General features: G+C 34.4%; 1 protein-coding gene across 1 annotated transcript in view; it reads left to right on the forward strand.

Moving 5' to 3' along the window:
• The window catches only part of LOC132563188 (guanylate cyclase soluble subunit beta-2-like), a 60,306-nt gene extending 43,959 nt beyond the window's left edge, over positions 1–16,347 (forward strand). Inside the window, exons 9-12 of the mRNA XM_060227940.1 lie at positions 300–448; positions 718–864; positions 6,508–6,662; positions 16,062–16,347. Of these exons, the coding sequence (XP_060083923.1) occupies positions 300–448; positions 718–864; positions 6,508–6,662; positions 16,062–16,347 (737 nt within the window). The remainder of the gene's footprint in view (positions 1–299; positions 449–717; positions 865–6,507; positions 6,663–16,061) is intronic.
• Positions 16,348–20,033: the final 3,686 nt, after the last annotated feature.

Below are 20,033 nucleotides of genomic sequence, written 5' to 3' on the forward strand. Positions count from 1 at the left end.
TCAATCATCTCCTTGGCTTCAAAATTAAGTCATTACTGACGAGTCCTAGAAAGACGCAACAACTGTTACATTCAGTTCAGTTTATTGTTTGTTTCTACTGTAGTCAACCATAAATATACATTAAAAGGTGTTATTCACATGAATGTCTTTTGTTAAGTTTAAAAAAGTGTAAAACGGATAGTCTGTGCCTATCATCCTTTGTATTATTAACTAGGATCATAAGAATATGGTGTGAAAAAAAAATCATGCACATATGCAATATATGTATATATATTAAGCACATATGCTTATATTTTCAGAGAAGTTTGGCTCCGTGACAGTCCTGTTTAGTGACATTGTCACATTTACCAACATTGCAGCGGCTAGTACACCTCTGCAAATTGTGAGCATGCTGAACAACCTTTATCAACGCTTCGACCAATGCACCAACAAACATAATGTATACAAGGTAGGACCACCAGTGTCAACGACAAATGTTGCTTGTTAATAAATTGGCACATGGTATACCTCTGGTAAAGTAAGAGAAAGTAGTTTAGTTCCCTTGATAAAGAAATATTTTTGATCTGGATGAGCGGAGATATGTAAAGTGACCTAGTTTGAAAAAGTATAAAAATCCTAAGGCCATTCAATAAAGAATTAACTTGCTGATGATTTCTAAAATTGAATAAAGTGAAAATTGTAATTATAGAGATACTACAATCACTTGTCACAATGCAGGTTGAAACAATCGGTGATGCTTACATGATTGTGAGTGGTGTCCCCGAGCAAAACAAAAATCACGCCCGAGAAGTAGCTCATTTTTCTATGGATATGATCCGAGAGGCATCGAAGGTACACTCACCTGTCAACAACAACCCTCTGCAGGTAAGTTACTTTCAATTTACATTTACTTTATGTATGTATGGAGATTTCATCATTATAAATCCATTAATCATAAATCATTATTTTGTTTTGTGTATTTGACAAAGAAGAAAACGCTCATCCTTCAAGAGCGTCTTATCGTAATCTTCTTGTACAAGGATTTCCAGTGTGTTAATAATTGAACTAAAATTCGACTAAATGATACGAAATCAAGCTTTGTTCAATTAAGAGAACGATTTATTTCCATAACCTTAATCACTTGGAATCTTTTTGAAACCCCCGAAACGAAGTTATATTTGAATTACCTCATCCGTCTGTCCGTCCGTAGACGAAGTTTGTCCAGCTATGTGTTGGCAAAGTTTTCGTCGGATCTCTTTTTTTTTTTTAAAGTTGTGAATGGTCAGTACAATATGGAGATGTACACCCTGACCCGACTTTGCACCCCTTCCCCCCTCCCACGAAAATAGTTTTTCTAGCTATAAATGTGTTCCCTGAAGTAACTTTGCACACACACCCCTTCCCCTTTTGGAGACTTATCTTCCTTTTTATATAAGAAAATGAAAGCTATGTTGAACGGCTATGCATTTTGAGAAATAGCTATTTTCCAAGCATCCAATTGACTTGAAATCAGGTTCACACGTAACATTTAATACAGGTTTATTCTTTTTCCAAAATGTTGGTAGCCATGGTAACTGGTAACTAGAGACACGTTTAACGATAAATGGCCATTACTCCTTAGTGATTCGACAGATTCTATTATTTGACTATGGTCAAGTGTTATGATTGATTGAAACCTTTAATAGGATACATAGCGTTTCCCTGAAACAGTTACTATGGCAACACAATCCTGGATTAAGTTTGATCAAAATTTAGATATTATCCGATTTTGACTAAATTTGGCATATAGGGATATAGGAGAATGACAAATATTACTGCATGTGTTTCCATGTCACGCCAAATCAGATGATGGTCTCTTATTGGCTGAAACTTTAAATATTAAGGGCATTGGGGAATGCCAAACGGCAATGTTTATGTTTTATTGTCATAAACAGTATGCTGAGGCAAATTGGGGCTTCTTATAGGTTAAAATCTAGATATTGTCTGTTTTTTTTTTATGTATACAGAGATATTATTGAATGCCAAAAGTCAATTTCAAACTGTTCTTGACTTTTTGCATGGAATTTTGACAAAATTTGGTATATAGAAGTCTTTGTATCTCCGCGGAGTATTACTAGTTAGGACCTATCTGTAAGAAAGAACTATTTTCCGATACATGCATACTTCATTTGACACAGAAATGTTCTGGCATCCTTCCTTGTACAGGCATATAGAGTTCATCTAAAATGTTTCCAACTTTCGCACAGTGAGTTTTTAGTGTCAAAAACAGACCGAATACATGATGCTATTGATAAAAAGGGATTCCTAGATATTTAAAACCAAATCAATAGGAAAGTAAATAAATCTTTATCACCTATGAATGTACAGGTATTTCTAATATATTTCTAAATTATGTAGACACCAAAAATAGTGGTGGATGTCCTGTAGTAATCAATCTGTCCATCCGTCCATCCGAAAAAACGCATAGCAGAGAGTTGAAACTGTGTATGCTTGTCTACTCCTATAAGACAGGAGTAAAAACTAATGATTTTTCCTGAGACCATAGGTCTGTCTTTATTTGCATCTATCCAAAACACATTCGTATTCGCTTCATAATATTGTAACCAGTTATAAAAGCGATTAGGAACTTTGTATAATTGTCAAACATTGAGGTGTGTCCCATACCAAATTCAAAGGAACCTATTAATGAATTATAGAAAAGTGTGTTCGCTTGATGTAAAGATTTAAAACGCGAGTAGCAAACAACACAGAATTTGTGTTGTTCTTTAAAGGCGATGATCTTAAACTAGAGGCTTCCCATATGATTAACTACATGAAGTTATGCCCGCTCTATTACATTGCAATCAAGCAAATCTTGCCACAATGACGGGGATCATATAGACTTTTTCGATCTCCACTTATATTTAGTTAATACACCATCAGTTATCAAGCATTTTTTGTTATTGTTTTCTAGTTTAATTAGTTTTACGTTATTTTCGGCAGGTATTTATCCTCTTCGTGTGAGAGCAACATTGAGAAAGAGCAAGAGCGAATGTTTACCTCCCATGCATAACATTTATTGGTTTGATAATTGATACATATAGAGATTCTGTCGAGGGGATGCAAAGCATGCGAAAACTTACTCATAATTCTTGAATTAAGATTAAATGTTGCATTTGAATGAGCTAAACCTAATACTGTAGTGTTGCTTATCCGAATTGCATTTCTATATATTGCATTTAATCCTGTTTAAATAAGATGTACATGGATGCACCATTAACTAATTTTTCCTGAATTGCGTTGTTATATATTATATTGATAAAGGAAAGTTGGCTAATGTTGTCACATTGATTGCATCATTAAATCTTATTTCCTGATAAATCAAACACTACACACACATATAGATACAGAAAGGTTCTTTCATCATGTGATAAACTTTAATCGAAAGAAGAATTCTAAAAGTCCAATTTATCAAATCAATTTAAAAGATTGTATATAAGACACAAGTGAATAGCACCTTTTAATACTAATTTAGAGTTAGAAACAGTAGAACACAACAAAGCCTTAAACTCAATCATGCAGCTGTTTTGTCCTTCTAGGACTCGTCAGCGCTTCTAAGGGCCTATTTTCAAGCTTAGAAGGCGATTTAAGAAAATGCAAAGTAATCAAAAGGAATGTTAAAATCTAGACTTGGGGAACAATAGCGCTAAATTTAGGAAATTTTATAATCGGATCTGGGATATAAAGTTTACAAGCAGTGTGTACCACATACTATCTCAAAGACTGCACGAAAAGACACACAAGTGAATAGCACTTTTAAATCAGAGTCACCTACAGCATAGCCACACAATGGATAATATAGCTGTTTCGACCGATACATTTTCTTCATTGTTATGCCTACAAAAAGGTACTAATACGTCTTTTGATATGTTTCGATACATCCGTAGTGAATATCGAAATGACGTACATTTGGTTGTCGGAACTATTTGACACATGGTATATATATATAACATGTACAAGCAAAACAATTAATGAAACTGCGTAAATGAGTTGTTAGATAATTATTTAAATGTAGTAGGGGTTATAAACAAGAAAATACCATTATATCAACAAAATCATTATCCAATCTCAAACTTAATAACATTAGGCCAAAATCTGAAAACATAATCGTCGAATATCAGCTGTTCGGGAAGGGTAAACGTATTCTACTTCATATGGAACATTTACGTATTGGTCAAAACAAGTAGCATTGCCACGTTCCCAAATAAAAAAATAGAATTACATACAATATATGCAAATTAAGAAAAATGCTCCGTCCTGCTACATCAAATGTTTTCCTCAATCTTTTTTCTACAGCGACACGAGCAGGGACAACATTCAACCAACCTTTCGTGACTTTTCTTCAATTTCTACGGTTGTCTTAAAACTTTCACTTGGTAAAAATATATTTCCTTCTGCGATATGAAGTTGTACGCCAAGGATGCTCTTTAGCACACCTGGTTGTTCCGTCGTTGTTTACCTTGTTCTCAGTCTTATTTGGTTTGCTTAAGTTGTACATGGCGGGTGTCGTCCATGAAGATGAATACGCTTACTCCCGAAACATCAGGTCTGCAATTTTCCTTTGTTCAATCCCTAGTTTTGATTGGTTTTGAGCTTGGATTATGATTATTTGGATATGTTAGCATTTTTCTTCGATAGTCTTGTCTTCAAAAATGTCATGCGTTACAGCCATAAATTTTACCTGCAAAAATAATTTTCCTGCAGAGCTTTCTCTTTTTCAAATGCAATAACTGTTATATCACGTTAATAAAATGATTGAAAAACGATAACCGATGTTCGAGCTCAGCGGTAGCGACAATATATATACACCAAGAAGACAATAAAATAAAATGGCATGAAATTAATATTGTAAATAAGTTTCCTTTATATGACCTTACGCCGTTTATTGGTAGGTGATTTAAGGTATTTTCTATCATATATATCGGTCACAAAGACACACGAGCTTCTCAAGAAATAATGGAAGACAGTCTCGTATGCTAAATGATTGTTCTCTGACTCAATTAACATCAGGAACTTGAACATTTGAATTACTTCCTTCAAATTACCCAAGCGATGGATTTTATTCGTTAAAAAATCATAGAAAAAGAACATTGTTCCGGAACTCTTTTTTATCTGCTGCAATTTCGTTATGTGAGAGCGAAAACTTTTGATTTCAGTTCTAAATGACCCTAAGTGTAAGGTTTAAATTGGTGAATGATGAATTGTTGTTTAAAATATTCGTTTTTTCTTCACATCCAATTCATTCGTTCAATTAGCTTTTATCAGCTGTGAAGCTGAAGGGAGTTTGGTTTTCATCCAACTTATTATGTAACCAACAATGATGTTGGGCATAACTACAAACACTAATGATTCCAATTGCAGATGTTTTCATTGTGAAAAGCATTTCACTAAATCTCAAGAGTCTTCTTGATTTCACTAACCAACTTGTACCGCACTATCTAAGATAATTAGCCTATCGTGTGTTTGTGTCAATGCATATGAGACCATGTGATGCTATCAGGCTTATTTCTTCGCGTTCCTTACTTGTTAATTATCGATTTAAAATAATATCTAAAGATAGAGAGGAAAGCATACTCACTGCTGAAACCAGTTTAGTGGTGTAAAAGGTGTTTATCAGTCGTTAATATACAATAAGACACAAATAACATTATCTTCAGTTGAGAATTAATTGAGCTGTTGGTAAATGTTTGCGTGGTAGCGAAAGCGATGGACTCGCTAATGTCCTTATTTAGCACAAAACTCGATATAAGAATTTCGACTCGATAATCTCCCTTGTTTATCAGTATTTCACTCCAGTGCTGACAAACAGCTTTTATTACGCAATTTATCATTAGGCATTGTGTAAGTAAATTAAAGTTGTGTTGATTGTAAGAACTGTAGTAAATTGAAATAGATAAGCAATCCTTTCACATGGTGTATTTTCCAGTTGCGACGTCAGTTAAAAGGCAGTCACAAGCATTTCAAACGAGTTTCCAAATCCATTGTGGCGTCAATGCTTACCAATGTGTTATCAAAACAATTATAGGATTCATGATGATAAATCTTTCTTTAACAGGACCTAGACACTAAGTCGATACAAGACAATGCATATGATACAAACCAAATCGTGTTGATTAAATACACCCAGATATATAATAAATTTCGATTCTAAAATTTAAAATAAAATGACATAGTTGAGCACGTAACACAGCTGGGAAAAAGGAAGAAATTGTCCGTTTATCACGTAACTGAAAAAATTCAGTGCTGTGCACGTGACGATATACCGTTAGTTACCGATTTGTCTCTTAAGTCTTTGATATCAAAACCTGTAGCCGAGGGTTTCTGTGATTCGATACTGTGTCTTAGAAGGAGCAATTTAATATCTTCGTCTTAAACTGTTATCCTGAAATTTCATTTTGCTTCATGAGTTTGTCTCCCTTTCTAAAACTTCGAAGAGCATGATCGAGTGGAGTGATAATAATTCATATTTACCTATTTGATTTCCTACAGATTCGAGTTGGAATACATTCCGGTCCTGTTGTTGCCGGGGTGGTTGGACTCAAAATGCCAAGGTATTGCTTGTTCGGGGATACTGTCAACACAGCGTCACGGATGGAGAGTCACGGTGTACCTGGAAGAATACACATCAGCCCAACGACTCATGCGTAATTTATCAACTTATTTCTCTCACTATATATTCTAGCCCTTTTGTACGTAATGCAGGATTAAAAAAGTCACTCAACAAATGTGATGTACCTTGCATTAAATCCAATAACCCAAATCTTCTCTAAGTGGAATCACGCCGGTCACGTGGTTTTCCTATTTTGTTAGCTATAGGCATATCCGGTATTTGAAAGCCCAAGTGATGCGGTATCATTTTACTGTGTTGTAAAGAAGAAAATAAATGAAAAAATGCCATAAGGACTGAAATTAAAAGAGATTACTTCATGCTATCACAATGAATTTTAATTCAAAGGGTCCCTTTCTAGAAGAATGGAATTTCGCCTACGCACCTACTTAAATAAAAGTGGGTGGTATTTGTAGCTCCTGGAGAGGTTTCCTAAGAAATAGGATAAAAAACTTCAAAAGGTCCATTAGGCCTGTGCTACGACCCATTTACTACCGTAACAAAAGAATATGACATGGTTCACTTTTTTATATGAAAAAGTATTAATACAAAGCGTACATTACCAAATGATATACTCTTTGGTTAACAAGGATCAGTTTGACAATACGGTCATAAACATGTATCAACATATGGCCAAATAGAAAAATCCATACAGTTTCAAAATTGAAAAAATATGATATTTTTTCTATATTTTCAGTTAAGACAATTAAAAAAAAAAAAAACAAAAACATAAAGCATGTACTACTAGTTTCAGTGCACCGAAAATCTTTATTTATTATTTGGCCCTGTATGTCAATAGCATTTGGTGAAGATTTCAGGAAAACTCGTAAATGTGTCATTTTAAAGTCAAATGATTAGTATTTCATTTCTAGTCAGTTTTGTTGGGGTCAGATAGGGGGTTAGTATTTCCTCAACGAAAAAACCATAAATGTCATAGATTTTAATGTTAGATGGTTCGAAAGAATGTTAGTACAAGTATGTTTTTTTCTATTAGATGATTCACGAAAGGATTTCTTTTAGGAAGAATGCAATTTTGCCTACGCACCAAAAGTGGGTGGCATTTGTAGCACCTCGAGTGACTGCCCAAGAAATAGGATTATGTTTTTCATCTAAGGCAGAAGCATTGACTGCACCGAAAATATTATATAATCATATTATACAATATTATATATATTAGATATTATTTAGCCATTTATGTCAAGAACATTAGGATGAAAATTTCAGGAAAATCAGTAAATGTGTCATTTTATAGTCAAAAGATTAGTATTTCATATTTAGTCAATTTTGTTGGGCTGCGGTAAGGCGGGGGTGGGGGGGGGGGGGAGTCTTGATCTACTGAACAAATCTGTTAAAAAACAATAGTGCACACAGTCATTTGATGTTAGTTTTGCATACGTTGCTGCAAGTTTTTAATGTAAATATAAAAAAAAATATCGATATTGTTAATTGATAAAAATTAATAATTTCGAACTTGACATATAGAACATTTCCGAAGAGAGGTTGCAGCCTACGTCAGATCGTCGACAATAAAATGTGGGATAGCGTCTGTGAAAATCTGAACATTATTTGCATTGTCACTACTGATATTTTGTATCTGGTCTTGGTCTTGTTTAGATACTTTGTGTAACACCTTTTGCAAATCTTGCTATCGGTTCCCATTGATAACGCCTCTTCTATGAGAAAAGATTTTTGATAGCTATTATGCTGAGAATCAAGAATCCTAGGCAATTTTGGGGTTTTCTCACTGTCTTTGAACCTTTTATGACAACTTGGAATAATGCATATGTCTTTCATTCTGATGCAATTACTGAACTAGTACAAGATATTACTCGATCTCGCTCATCTAATAAATATATATTGTTATACCTCTTACAACTTAATGTAGAACTGTATGATTCAAGAAAAATTCACAAACTACACGAGATAAAATAAGTCCACTACACTCACAGACATGTCCTCTATGCATGGTGACTATTTCATGTTTTTCAACAACCACCTCTAGACTCTATATACATATGTAAACACTTGCTTTGTCAGAATACGATAATAAGAATTAGATAATTATACTTATCTTTAATTGCAATTCCTTGAAATATAGTCACTTTGCTCGAGATTTAACATGGCAATTTTACCGGTTCTCAATTTTTTGTGACGCTATACGAGAAACTATACGATTTTTTTTATTTTGTGACATATTGATAGTTTTGATATTATCAAACCGATCCTTGTTAATCAGCCAGTATATTATTTGGTATATCAGTCTCCCTGAAAGAGATGCTTTCATGAATTAACCAATAGCATAAAAAGTCACATTTACTTGACATTCCTTCTGATAATCTAACATTAAAATCTATGACATTTATGTAATTTCAGGATGTTAGTTTACATTATCATCTTGTCTTAAACAGATAATTCGCTCTTTTTCAGTTGCCTCCTTGGTTTTCATAATTTAGGCCCTTAACATCACTCATAACATTTAGAACGACGAAATTGTTGTATAACCAATCTTCAGATTTCTTCCATAAAACAACAAAAAATTCCAACATGTCAGCACAATCATAATTAAAATTCAATAAAACTAGGGTAATTATGAACAAAAGAAAGATTTACACCGATGGCGTCTTGTCTTTGAATAGGAAGAAATGGTTTTACTTCGTCCATCGTATATTTCCACCAGAATTTGAAATCAAGGACGCCACAGAGTCTTCTATATCAGTTGCTTATGGCGATCTTTTCCGTCAACGTAACCAACATAAAGAGCTTTCCAAATTGTGTATGATAAGCGTTATGATAGCAATTTCCCTATTGTAAAAATTCCATTTCTTTATAGCAACATCCCTACAACCCCAAACTATAAAATTTACATGTCGAAACTTATTCAATATTTAGGGGCTTTTTACCATTATCTCCATTTTCTTGCAAGAGGTCGTCAACTGACGGACAAAATTGTACATACATGGTTTAAAGAGATGCAAGCTGAAAAAAATTATTGGCAATTTCTACGGTCGTCATACTGATTTCTTTGAGAATATTCCATTTCTTTCTTGCAATATAAAATTGGATGTGTTTGATGCTTATTAGTTTGCCCGTTGGGTCCGTTATTATTGTTCAAATTAGAGAGCGTGACATTCCTGACTTGGATTGGCCACTATTAACTTGTATGTCTTATCTACAACTTTAGCATGGAATGTGCTGTTCACTGTTGTGTCCCTTGTGTATTTATACGATACAGTTTGTTATCTTGAAGATTTCTTCAGTCATGAATTCATTTAAAGCATTGCGACCGTGGGAATTTAAGTCAGTTTATATACATGTCAATGTCACCTACGATGGCAAGAACACACGTATGCATAGGTCGGTAAACGACGTCTTAAAATACCATTACATCACACAACCTGCGTTAAAAATAAATCATCTGGTTTACAGAAACATATCTTCTACATTTACATACCGTTAAGTTCGATAACAAATACGGATCCAGGTTACCACTATTTTATGTTGATTGTGATAACTTTAGTTTGTATTGCTCTCCACAACTTATTTTATCTAATTTTACGATTGATAAATGCATTTATTTTAAATGGCATCATGGGCGTGTTCTTCATTTAGTTTATATGCCAGTTATCCAGCTTCACTTGCTGCACACTAAAATGTATTTTTTTCAGAAACCCCCTTCAAAATTTGATATCTTCTATGTTCGTTATCGGATGAAGTCAAAATTACGATACAATTCGTCATTAGTCTCTTTTATTGATATGGCCTTGTGTTATTTCTTTCTTGGAAGCATGGTCGTAACCTAGGAAACGAAACATTAAACGAGCTATGGCTCGAGATAAGAATTCTAGAAGTTTCTTATCGATTTCAGACAAAGATATGTGGGAGGGTAGACAGTGATGAAAATTGTCTGTAGTAGGTTTACAACTGCAATGGAAATCATACACAATATCTTGAGGAAAGAAATAGAAACTCCACACCATGGTCAGTGGGAGGAAATAAATGTGATCAAACGCAATACCTTGTGAGCGGAAATGGAAATCCAACACAATACCTCGTAGGTGGAATGGGAAAACCAACACAATATCCTATAAGAGGAAATGGAAATCTGCCACAATGTCTTGTAGGCAGAACTGGAAAACCCACACAATATATCGTAGGTGGAATGGGAACTCCCACACAATACCTCGTAGGTGGAATGGAAAATCCCACATAATATCTCGTAGGTGGAATGGGAACTCCCACACAATACCTCGTAGGTGGAATGGGAACTCCAACACAATACCTCGTAGGTGAAATGGGAAATCCCACACAATATCCTGTGATAGGAAATGGAAATCTCACAAAAAGCCAAAACGCCCCGCGGGAGGAAACATTTTGAATATTCATGAATGACGTTTAAGTTTTTATTTGGAACAGGACAAGTGATCTGTAAACGTCCTCATGCAAGGCCAAACATAGCTTGCGAGAGAAGCTATAACAAGAGATAAAATGGAATTATTTAAGAAACTTGATCTATCTTCATGTTGATGGTTTATGACATATGTACAATACACCAATTACGCTTTCATCGAGATGAAAATAATGAACGCAACAATTTCTTCGTGTTGGCAAGAAAAACCAATAGAGGATTTGAGTGTGACGTTTCGATGAGTACAAGGTCACTCTTATTAGGACAACGACAACATTTAGAGCGTACTAGCCCTGATGTACGTAGTGTACGTGATGGTAAGGAAGTGTACGATTTTTTTCGGAGGAATCATAATCCTAAGTACATGAAGGTCGAAAATAGCTTGATAAAATTGTAAACAGATTATACATAAAAGTACACAAAATGACATTAGTGTACTGTAGTAAGTTTCGCTATGAGTTGTTTAACACTGGGTCGTAAATGTGCCCCTCCCCTCGTTTCTCTTGAGCAGTTGCCTGCTCTGGGGTTTCTAGATGACCTTATTGACCAGCCGCCTGTCTTGTGTGGTTTCATGACTGTTGCAATACCATGACAACGCTAAATCCTCTGAATGGTTTCTGACAGACCTTTGTTGTAAGGACTGCCTATAATTTTATTTAGTATTGTTTACTTGTTGATTGGACTCTTTTTAAATTATTTTTGCTTTCTACCAAATTGTGATTTTTTTTGCTTCTTGTCTAGTTCTTTTGTGACAGTCGTTTTACATCTGTTGCACAGAGATTGTACAACATCAAGCTTTTGGTGTAAGAGCAGGTGCGATGGGAATTTGAGATATTGGTCCGTTTGCCTTCTTATCTTATATATCAATACAGTACCCTCATCTTTCCTTGTTAGGTGTCATGGAATGGCATAGTGTCATATATTGTTTCCTTACAGGTGAATTTGGTGGTATCTACGGTATCGATTTGCGCAGTCAAATCTCTTTGTAATTGTTGACTATTTCCATAATCGCATCACCATACCGTTTGAACAGATAAGGCATGCAACCTACAAGGGCCGTAGGTATTGTACAAATTCTAGTAAATCCATAATGTCTTGCATATGGATAATAGTAATTTTTTGCCATGACAGGTCTTACTTTATGTGGCTCCGAATGATACCAAACATTTTGTCAATGAGTGTGCTGGTAAAAAGAGACACTACACTGTGTGATATCAATTCTCGGTCGTATTTAATAAGTACCGTGGGATACTACCTACAAAGTCTTTCGAATTTTTCAGATAAGGTTCTGATCTCCCCACCAGCGTCCAAAAATCTCTGCTAGTGACCTGAAGACATTCTAACTAATAGAACCAGGGAAGTCCATCATGCGCCGTATGTCCTATCTTCTTTTTGGATCATGGGTGCACACAACACTTTAGCAATGTTCTCTAGAAGTGTCTATATTATAATTCAAGGATCTTCTTTTCAGCTATAGTTTTGATAAGATAGCTGACCGGCGCTTTTTTAATTTTTGGGTAGTGTTGTTTTTGAGTGTTCATGTGCTTTGTTGTCTTTGAGCATAGCAGCATCTTTGCTCTCATATTGGTCAGCGACCATGACGACTGTCATTTACCCCATGTTTACTGGTAAAATTATGATCTGGCCTTGCTCAATTGTTAAAGTGCAATGCGTTCTTCCTTTAATATTATTATTTGCTGGTAACTTTGTTGATTTTTACGACATCTGTCATTTGTGATCTCAGTTGATCAATCGCAGCGTAACTTGAGTTCTTACTTAACTGTTCATCAATAGGAAATTTGTCTGAAACGAGAGCATCATTCAAACCCTTACAATTACAGATATAGTTAGTAGTGTTTTGTCGTTATCCGTAAGCTGAGTGTTAGAGATGTTAATCATCCATTTGTTTAGAATAGTTTCATTCTAATCCCCAGCTGCCATTGTGCTGTTTTTCGTCGATTTCCGTACCAAATAATTCCTGTTTGTCAAATGATGTTCGTTAGTCGTAATAAACACTGCACTTCAACAATTTGTTCATGTCTCCGCGAGTGTTACCCGGTAACCGCTAAGTAAACAACCGTGAATTTTGCTATCCCGCTTTTTAATGCATGTGTTAATATCACATATTCTTTCTCTCACTAGATCTTTGTGCACTTTACTAATGATCTTTCCGGCGTTGATAGTCTTAGTCGAGCATCTAATGTAGAGACTTGAAGGTGTTATTTCTAAGTGCCTACATCGCAGCGTAAAAACAAATTGATTTCTGTGTGTCGCTAATTTCTTTTTATAAGATTTATTTTTGCTATGATATTTCGGACTACTTTCTTCGGTGTGGTTATGTCATTATGATACTATAACATAATCAGTAGGAGATTTGAATGTGACATTTCGATGACTACATCGTCAACTTCATCAGGCAAATGATCAGTGTGGAGCTTACTAGTACTGTCGTGCGTACATAATGTTCTTTATAAGGAATCGACCAATTTTTCGGTTGTTCTACATTCCTTTGTGTACTAAGGTCGAAAATAATGTGACGAGATGGTAAACAGATTATAGAAATAAATGTACACAACCTTGTAAATATACTGTAGTCAATTCGGCTACGGTTTGTTTAACACTTGGTCATAGATGTACGGGAGTCTGGAAGAAATAATTTTAGTCTATTAGATGCCTCGTCGACAGTCTTAAATGTCACCGCTAATACCGATCGTCTTATTATCACTGCAGGATGTGGGGATCATGTGTATATTGGTGTATAATTAAAAAACGGTACAGTATAAGGATGTAATTTGTAAAATGACCTTCCAAGCAGAGGAACGAATAGATGACTTGATTAAAAAATACCTCCATCAATAACTTAACCTGATCCCTGTGGGGGCGTTTAGACTATGTACCTTTTCATACGGCCTTTTGATTAAAAAACGTTTTGTGTAGTAGTGATAATCTGCCGTATTTCTAAGTGGTTGGTCATGAAGTGGTATAAGCGACACCGCATAAGATGACGAGACAGGAAACGGAAAAATGGTTGAAAATGGCCAGTTTCAATTATTAGCAATTGTAGCGCGAGCGCGAAGCACGGGAGAAAGGGAAAAATGAAAATTGCCACATATGCAAGCAGCAACGAGGTTGTGACACGGAAGTGAATTTCCCAGTAATGCCCTGCACCAGTGGCGGATAGCTACGTGGCGGACATCGCAACAAATAGTGTCGTTCACCAAGACGCTGTAACACGTTTACAGGTACAAAGAGTTTGACTGATCGAGAATAAGCTTAGGTTGAATAAATATTGTCGCCACATAGTTTGTCACGTTTGTTAACCAAACTGATATTAATCATTGATAATACTACGCTCGCTCCAATTGGCATTGCCATAATTCATATCAAATAGATACCCTGAAATGCATTGTCGATCATATAAAACGAGACGTATGGAAATGTTTTAATATACAGTAGGTTATTTTTCCCCACTATTTACATCAGTTTAAGTGTCATACGTTATGAGTTTTGTATTAAAAAATCACAGAATTCACCGACATGTGTACGGATTATTAGTTCAAACATAAAGTCGATGACGCTATGGCAAAATAAGAACGAAAGAACAATCTGCACTGAGATAAATGTACGACACTCTCGATGTGAATCCTAGTCAATCAGAGTAAGTGACAAGGTACACAACAACGAAATAGGCAGGCTTGTTAACGAGCATCAATCATGTCAAACTTTATATCGTAGAAATAAAAAAGTTCTCATAAAAATAACTGTGGCGACCATAAAACGTCCTCATAATTTTATAAAATTACCTAAATTGCTCGAGAAACACCGGATGGATCTGTTTCAAATTACGTACGTTGGTTCCACGTGGTTCATAGTTGTGTTATTTTGAAATGAAACTGATCAGATAAACATAATTGATAACGTACGCCCATCTTTGACTTTGACCATGACTTATTGTTATTGCTATTTCATGAGAAATGCGAGATGGTTCTTTTACGAATTTCACATATAAATTATCCTTGGTCGTTAATTGTGGTTGTCTGATTTAGGGATGGATCAGAAAAAAACAAACAGGTCGATATGTGATCTTCATTGGTTTGTCAATAAACAATTATTGTCACCATTTCATCCGATGATTTCATTGAATTAAGTGCAAGAACAGAGGAAAAAAACCAAAGAAAAGATCAAACGTTTAAAACACATATAAAGGCCAACTAATTGTGGGCATCAATATCCCTGTTGGATCTAGCCTGAAATCCTATAAATTTGGTCGTTGGCAATATATGTAAGAACATGGAACAGGAGATAAAACATGTCGACAATTATCATATATCGACCGTCTTCTACAGAGCTGGGCGGATGTTGATGCCTTCATGATATCATAAACATATGATGATAAGAAAGGATAAAATATGTTGTCAACGCTGAATGAATTCTGAGACCAATGAATAGGAAATATGATTTTATCAAATGACACCAACGGAATCAACAATCAGATCTCAGTTAAGATGTTCTTAAATCATGTCAAATGTGAGAAACTGAATAAAATTTATCAAAAGTTTAATCTCAAGATATCATTTTAAATTTGAAAAATGAAAATCTCTCAAGGTATCTAGTATAAGCAACAACATCCAACAATTCGACTGTTATTCTTCACAGCATGCTTTGTTAACTTGATGTTTGTTTACAACTTCGTGTTGTTTTTTTTTATCTTCTTATTAGTTCATATCTGGTGTTTTCATGCCAGATGACGATTACTGTGATACTTGTCTTGTGAAGGTAGGGCACATTTTCACAGTTTGCATATCGCCACCGTCTCTTGTACTGCAATATCATATTAATATTATTTTCACTTTGAATATACTATTGTCTTTGCTATTTTTTCAGTCTCTGTATAAATCGTTTCTTTGTTTATTTTATACGTTTGTTTGAATTAAAATTATGGAGACATGTTGGCATTTTCTTTGTTTTTTTAAGACCATTTTGTATTCTTTATAAATATTTCTGATATTGTATGCATTTTATATTTTTCAGACTTTTAGAAGGAGACAATTTCAAGCTTCGTGATAGAGGTCCTATCGAAGTCAAAGGCAAAGGAAGTATGAATACATTTTTTCTGCTTGGCATGGCTGATAATCTAGTGAAGGAACCGATTGATGACTTTATAAACCTCCCTATTTTACAATCAAATGTTAATTTGATCTCACTACCAGGAGAGGGTGGGCCACAATCTCATCAGAAGCAGATGACGAAATCATCTACTTTGAGCCAAACTTCAGCGACTTCTAAGAACCAGAGTTTTACATGTGTTTTATCGTGACAATTCAAAGTTATTTCTCCCAAAGAAAATGTCGATCGTCCATTGCATGTTATTTTATATTCAAGACGACAGTCATGGTGAAATAACTGACTATTATTATGAGACAAGGACTCTTTAATGACTCGAACTTTTCATGATACATGAAGAAGTAATCATTAATGCATATATTTTACCCACATTGAAAATAGAATGACGATACACATTGATTTTCTCTGAAGATCATGACTCAGTTTCAAGCTTATGTGTAACAGCGAGACTATCAACAAATATTTAAAACATCACTGCTATACAGTGAACGTTCTATTTTCATTTTTTTCTATCATACACTTTATGATCCGCGATCATTGAAAAGAATGTCAAAGAAAGACAGTAAGTTTAGGGAGAACTTAAAGGTTAATGAAGTGGTCGTTTTTATTATAACTAAAATGCAACTATCAAACAACACCTGTACCTAATTGTTTTCTTATACATTAAAAAATCTGGCGAGAAACCCTCCGAACCAAGGTTCTTATCATTTTTATTTCTCAAAATTTTTTACCTGTTTCTTCTATCGAAAAATGCAATCTTGGCATTTCGTTTAGTGATAATAAACCCTCACAACGAATTAGGAGAAAGGATACAATGTACCACCCTGTCTGTCTGGATGTTGTCTGCAATATTGTCCGGAGAACTTCTCCTAAACCGGTGAACCAATTTCAATGAAACTTCATATTAATATAAAGGACCGTATGTAGACATGCATGCAACGTTATTTTACCAGATATTCCGGTTGCAATGATTAGTGTAAGATCTTTGTATCTGAGGAGATAATAATTATCCACAGGATAACAGTTCTAATCTAGTTTTGAAACTTTAAAATGCTTCAGAAAATGTATTCCATCAACCACAATTCCTGAAGCATCTTTTTTTCATAAAAATTTTCACCTTCATTAGAAATTTCTACCTGGGCCGTCATATGTATCACTATTTTCTTTCCGTATTTTGGGGGGATAATGTTTAATGTATAATTTCTATTTTCTAAGCTTAAGAAATATCTTTTAGGCTTTTCCGTTCCTCTATCATTTTAACGTTAATGTAATCTATTAACCTCAAATTCATTTTTATAAGTCAAATAGAGAGTATATCAATAGTTTTCTGTAGAATGCAAGACTAGTCCGTGGAAACGATATCTTGATAATATATTGGAAATAGTCAAGAAGGGGTCACAGAAGGAATTGATAGCGTGTATGAACACCGTAGAACCACCAACAGCATCAAATTCATTCATGATGAAGAATTCGGGGTTACTTAGCAATTCCATGCCATATTTCTAGGAAAGAAAGATGATGGTTTTATCTAAGAAATGGTCGAGAAGAAAAAGGCACACAAAGGCTGACCAATACCAAAACGTCCAATCGCATCCCCCTTTACACCAAAAGTAACGTTATGAAAACATGTAGATACTTTCATCCAAAAAAATAACACCTATTTTTGGGAAAGCAATGAAACGACCAAGAGACGAAACTCTAAGGAAAAGAACAAAATGAAAGATCATCCCTTATATCAAAGGCTTGTCAGAAACCAATTAAATTATCAACAATGGTCATACTGTGAACAGCCATGAAATCTCACAAGACTCTCCGAAATGTCCTTGTCCGTCTTAAGGACGAAACATCCAAGACGATGTAGATTGCGAAAGCAAAACCAAATGTGAAATATATATATATCAGAGAATGGACAAGAGATTCGGGGACCGATTTCATGAACAAATCTCCAGAAAACAAAAAAAAAAAAAAAAAAAAACCCACCAGAACAGAGCGAAAAGCATTCTCAGTCCAACATATATAGTAATCCACTTCCTCAGACAGTGATGTTGATATGTCGCTTTTAAATCGATATCTTAAAGTTTGTTTTATTATCGCCATTTTCGAACAAGATGTTGGCAATTGTCATAAATTCAAAACATTAAAATTCGAGAGATGCAGGATGATAAAGATGGGTAAGTTTCCTGAGTGATGATGATGATGTATGTGACAAAATAAAAGTAGTAATGATCAGGAGGATACCAATGGTATCCACAATTTCACATTGTTTACGATGATGACAATAAAAACGATGACTCCTTCATTTAAAGTCAAAATCAGCTTTAATCAATCGTCTTCCCCCGATTGTACATTAAACTTAAATATAAACATTGAAACAACTTGACTACTTACCCTGTCAATGTGTTTTTATGACACACAAATAAACAAAGGTATTTCAAGAAATATTTTTATGTGTAATTCTTGTCTGTCCCCTTTTGTGAGTATATTAACTTTAAAGAAAATAGTAAAACTTAAAACTAAAATCCATGCCTCTTCCTTACAACTATCCAATCCCTTTCCACCCAAAGTGACCCCTTACGGAAAGAATGGAATTTTGTCGTAACCATAGGAGTATGACAAGGTTCAGTTTTTCATCTGAAAACGTATTAAAACCACAGCGTACATAACCAAATGATATACTGTTTCATTTACAAAGATCTGATTGAAAATATGGTGGTATATATGTATCAAAATATTGCAAAATGATATATATATATATATATATATATATATATATATATAGTTTATTAAATTGAAAAAGATCTTTTTTTTTTTTTTTTTTTTTTTGTCATTTTTTTCAACTGAGACAATTTTCAAAGAACTGAGGCATGTATTTCCAGTTTGAGTGCACCAAAATTCTTTATATATTATTTGGCCCTTAATGTCAAGGATGTATGGTAAAAAATTCAGTCAAATCGAGAACCGGTAAAGGAGTCATTAAAAGCCAAAGGATTAGTTTGTCAATTTTAGTCACTTTTGGTTGACAGGGGACAGTATTTCTTTTAAAAAAGGTATGTTAAGCCAATGGTGTACATAGTCATTAGATGTCAGTTTTGAATAAGTAGAGATACAAGGAAAAAAAATTCTCATTGAAAACATTGAATTTGGTTGTCAGTTATCCAGTTGTTTAGCTTTCTTTTCAGCTATAACAGGTTTCTAATCATTTCAGTATCAGCAGTTCCCCAACTCTTGCTTATTTGAGCTCAGACAAAACACATCACAAAAATGGTAGCCCTTTGCAGCAACAAAAGTTTGAATACCAAAGATGTTAATCTCGACAGCTGCATCAGGCAAAATGTGTTGGTGCAAACGGATAGAGGTGTCAACCCCTTCTATGTATTCATTGTACCAAATGCATTGGAGGATATTTTCAAATTAATTTATAAACTAATTAACCATGTTTCATCATTACTGGACATAACATCAGAATCTTTGTTTTAAAGAAATCCTGTGTCAACATGAAGTTTCCATTGTTTGATTTTCATGGATGGTCTTTTTTATAGCTTGTCTCCTTACAGGTGCATTTTGATGTTCTTGTAGCATTATTATAATGACATGTAGAAAACTCTTTTGACGCACTTGATTTTTATAACAAGAAAGAAAGAAGTTTCCTCCATTATACGAATTTGTGAAGCTGTTTCTGTCCCTTGTGTATTGATGATTAAATTTGTATACAGTAGTTTTGTCCAAATGGACAAATTCATTTAATGTTTTTTTTTCCCGAAAGATAACATAAAATAATGTTAGCCTCAGTGTTTTTCACAGCATATAAACTTCCTCTACTATTTGTAGCAATATGATTTGTTAACCTTTGGAAGAGTTATTGCCCTTTGTAAATTTCAC

This window comes from Ylistrum balloti, unplaced genomic scaffold, assembly GCF_031769215.1.
Source record: "Ylistrum balloti isolate Yb309-2 unplaced genomic scaffold, AGI_CSIRO_Ybal_v1 Utg371632, whole genome shotgun sequence".
NCBI classification, from domain to species: Eukaryota; Metazoa; Mollusca; class Bivalvia; order Pectinida; family Pectinidae; genus Ylistrum; species Ylistrum balloti.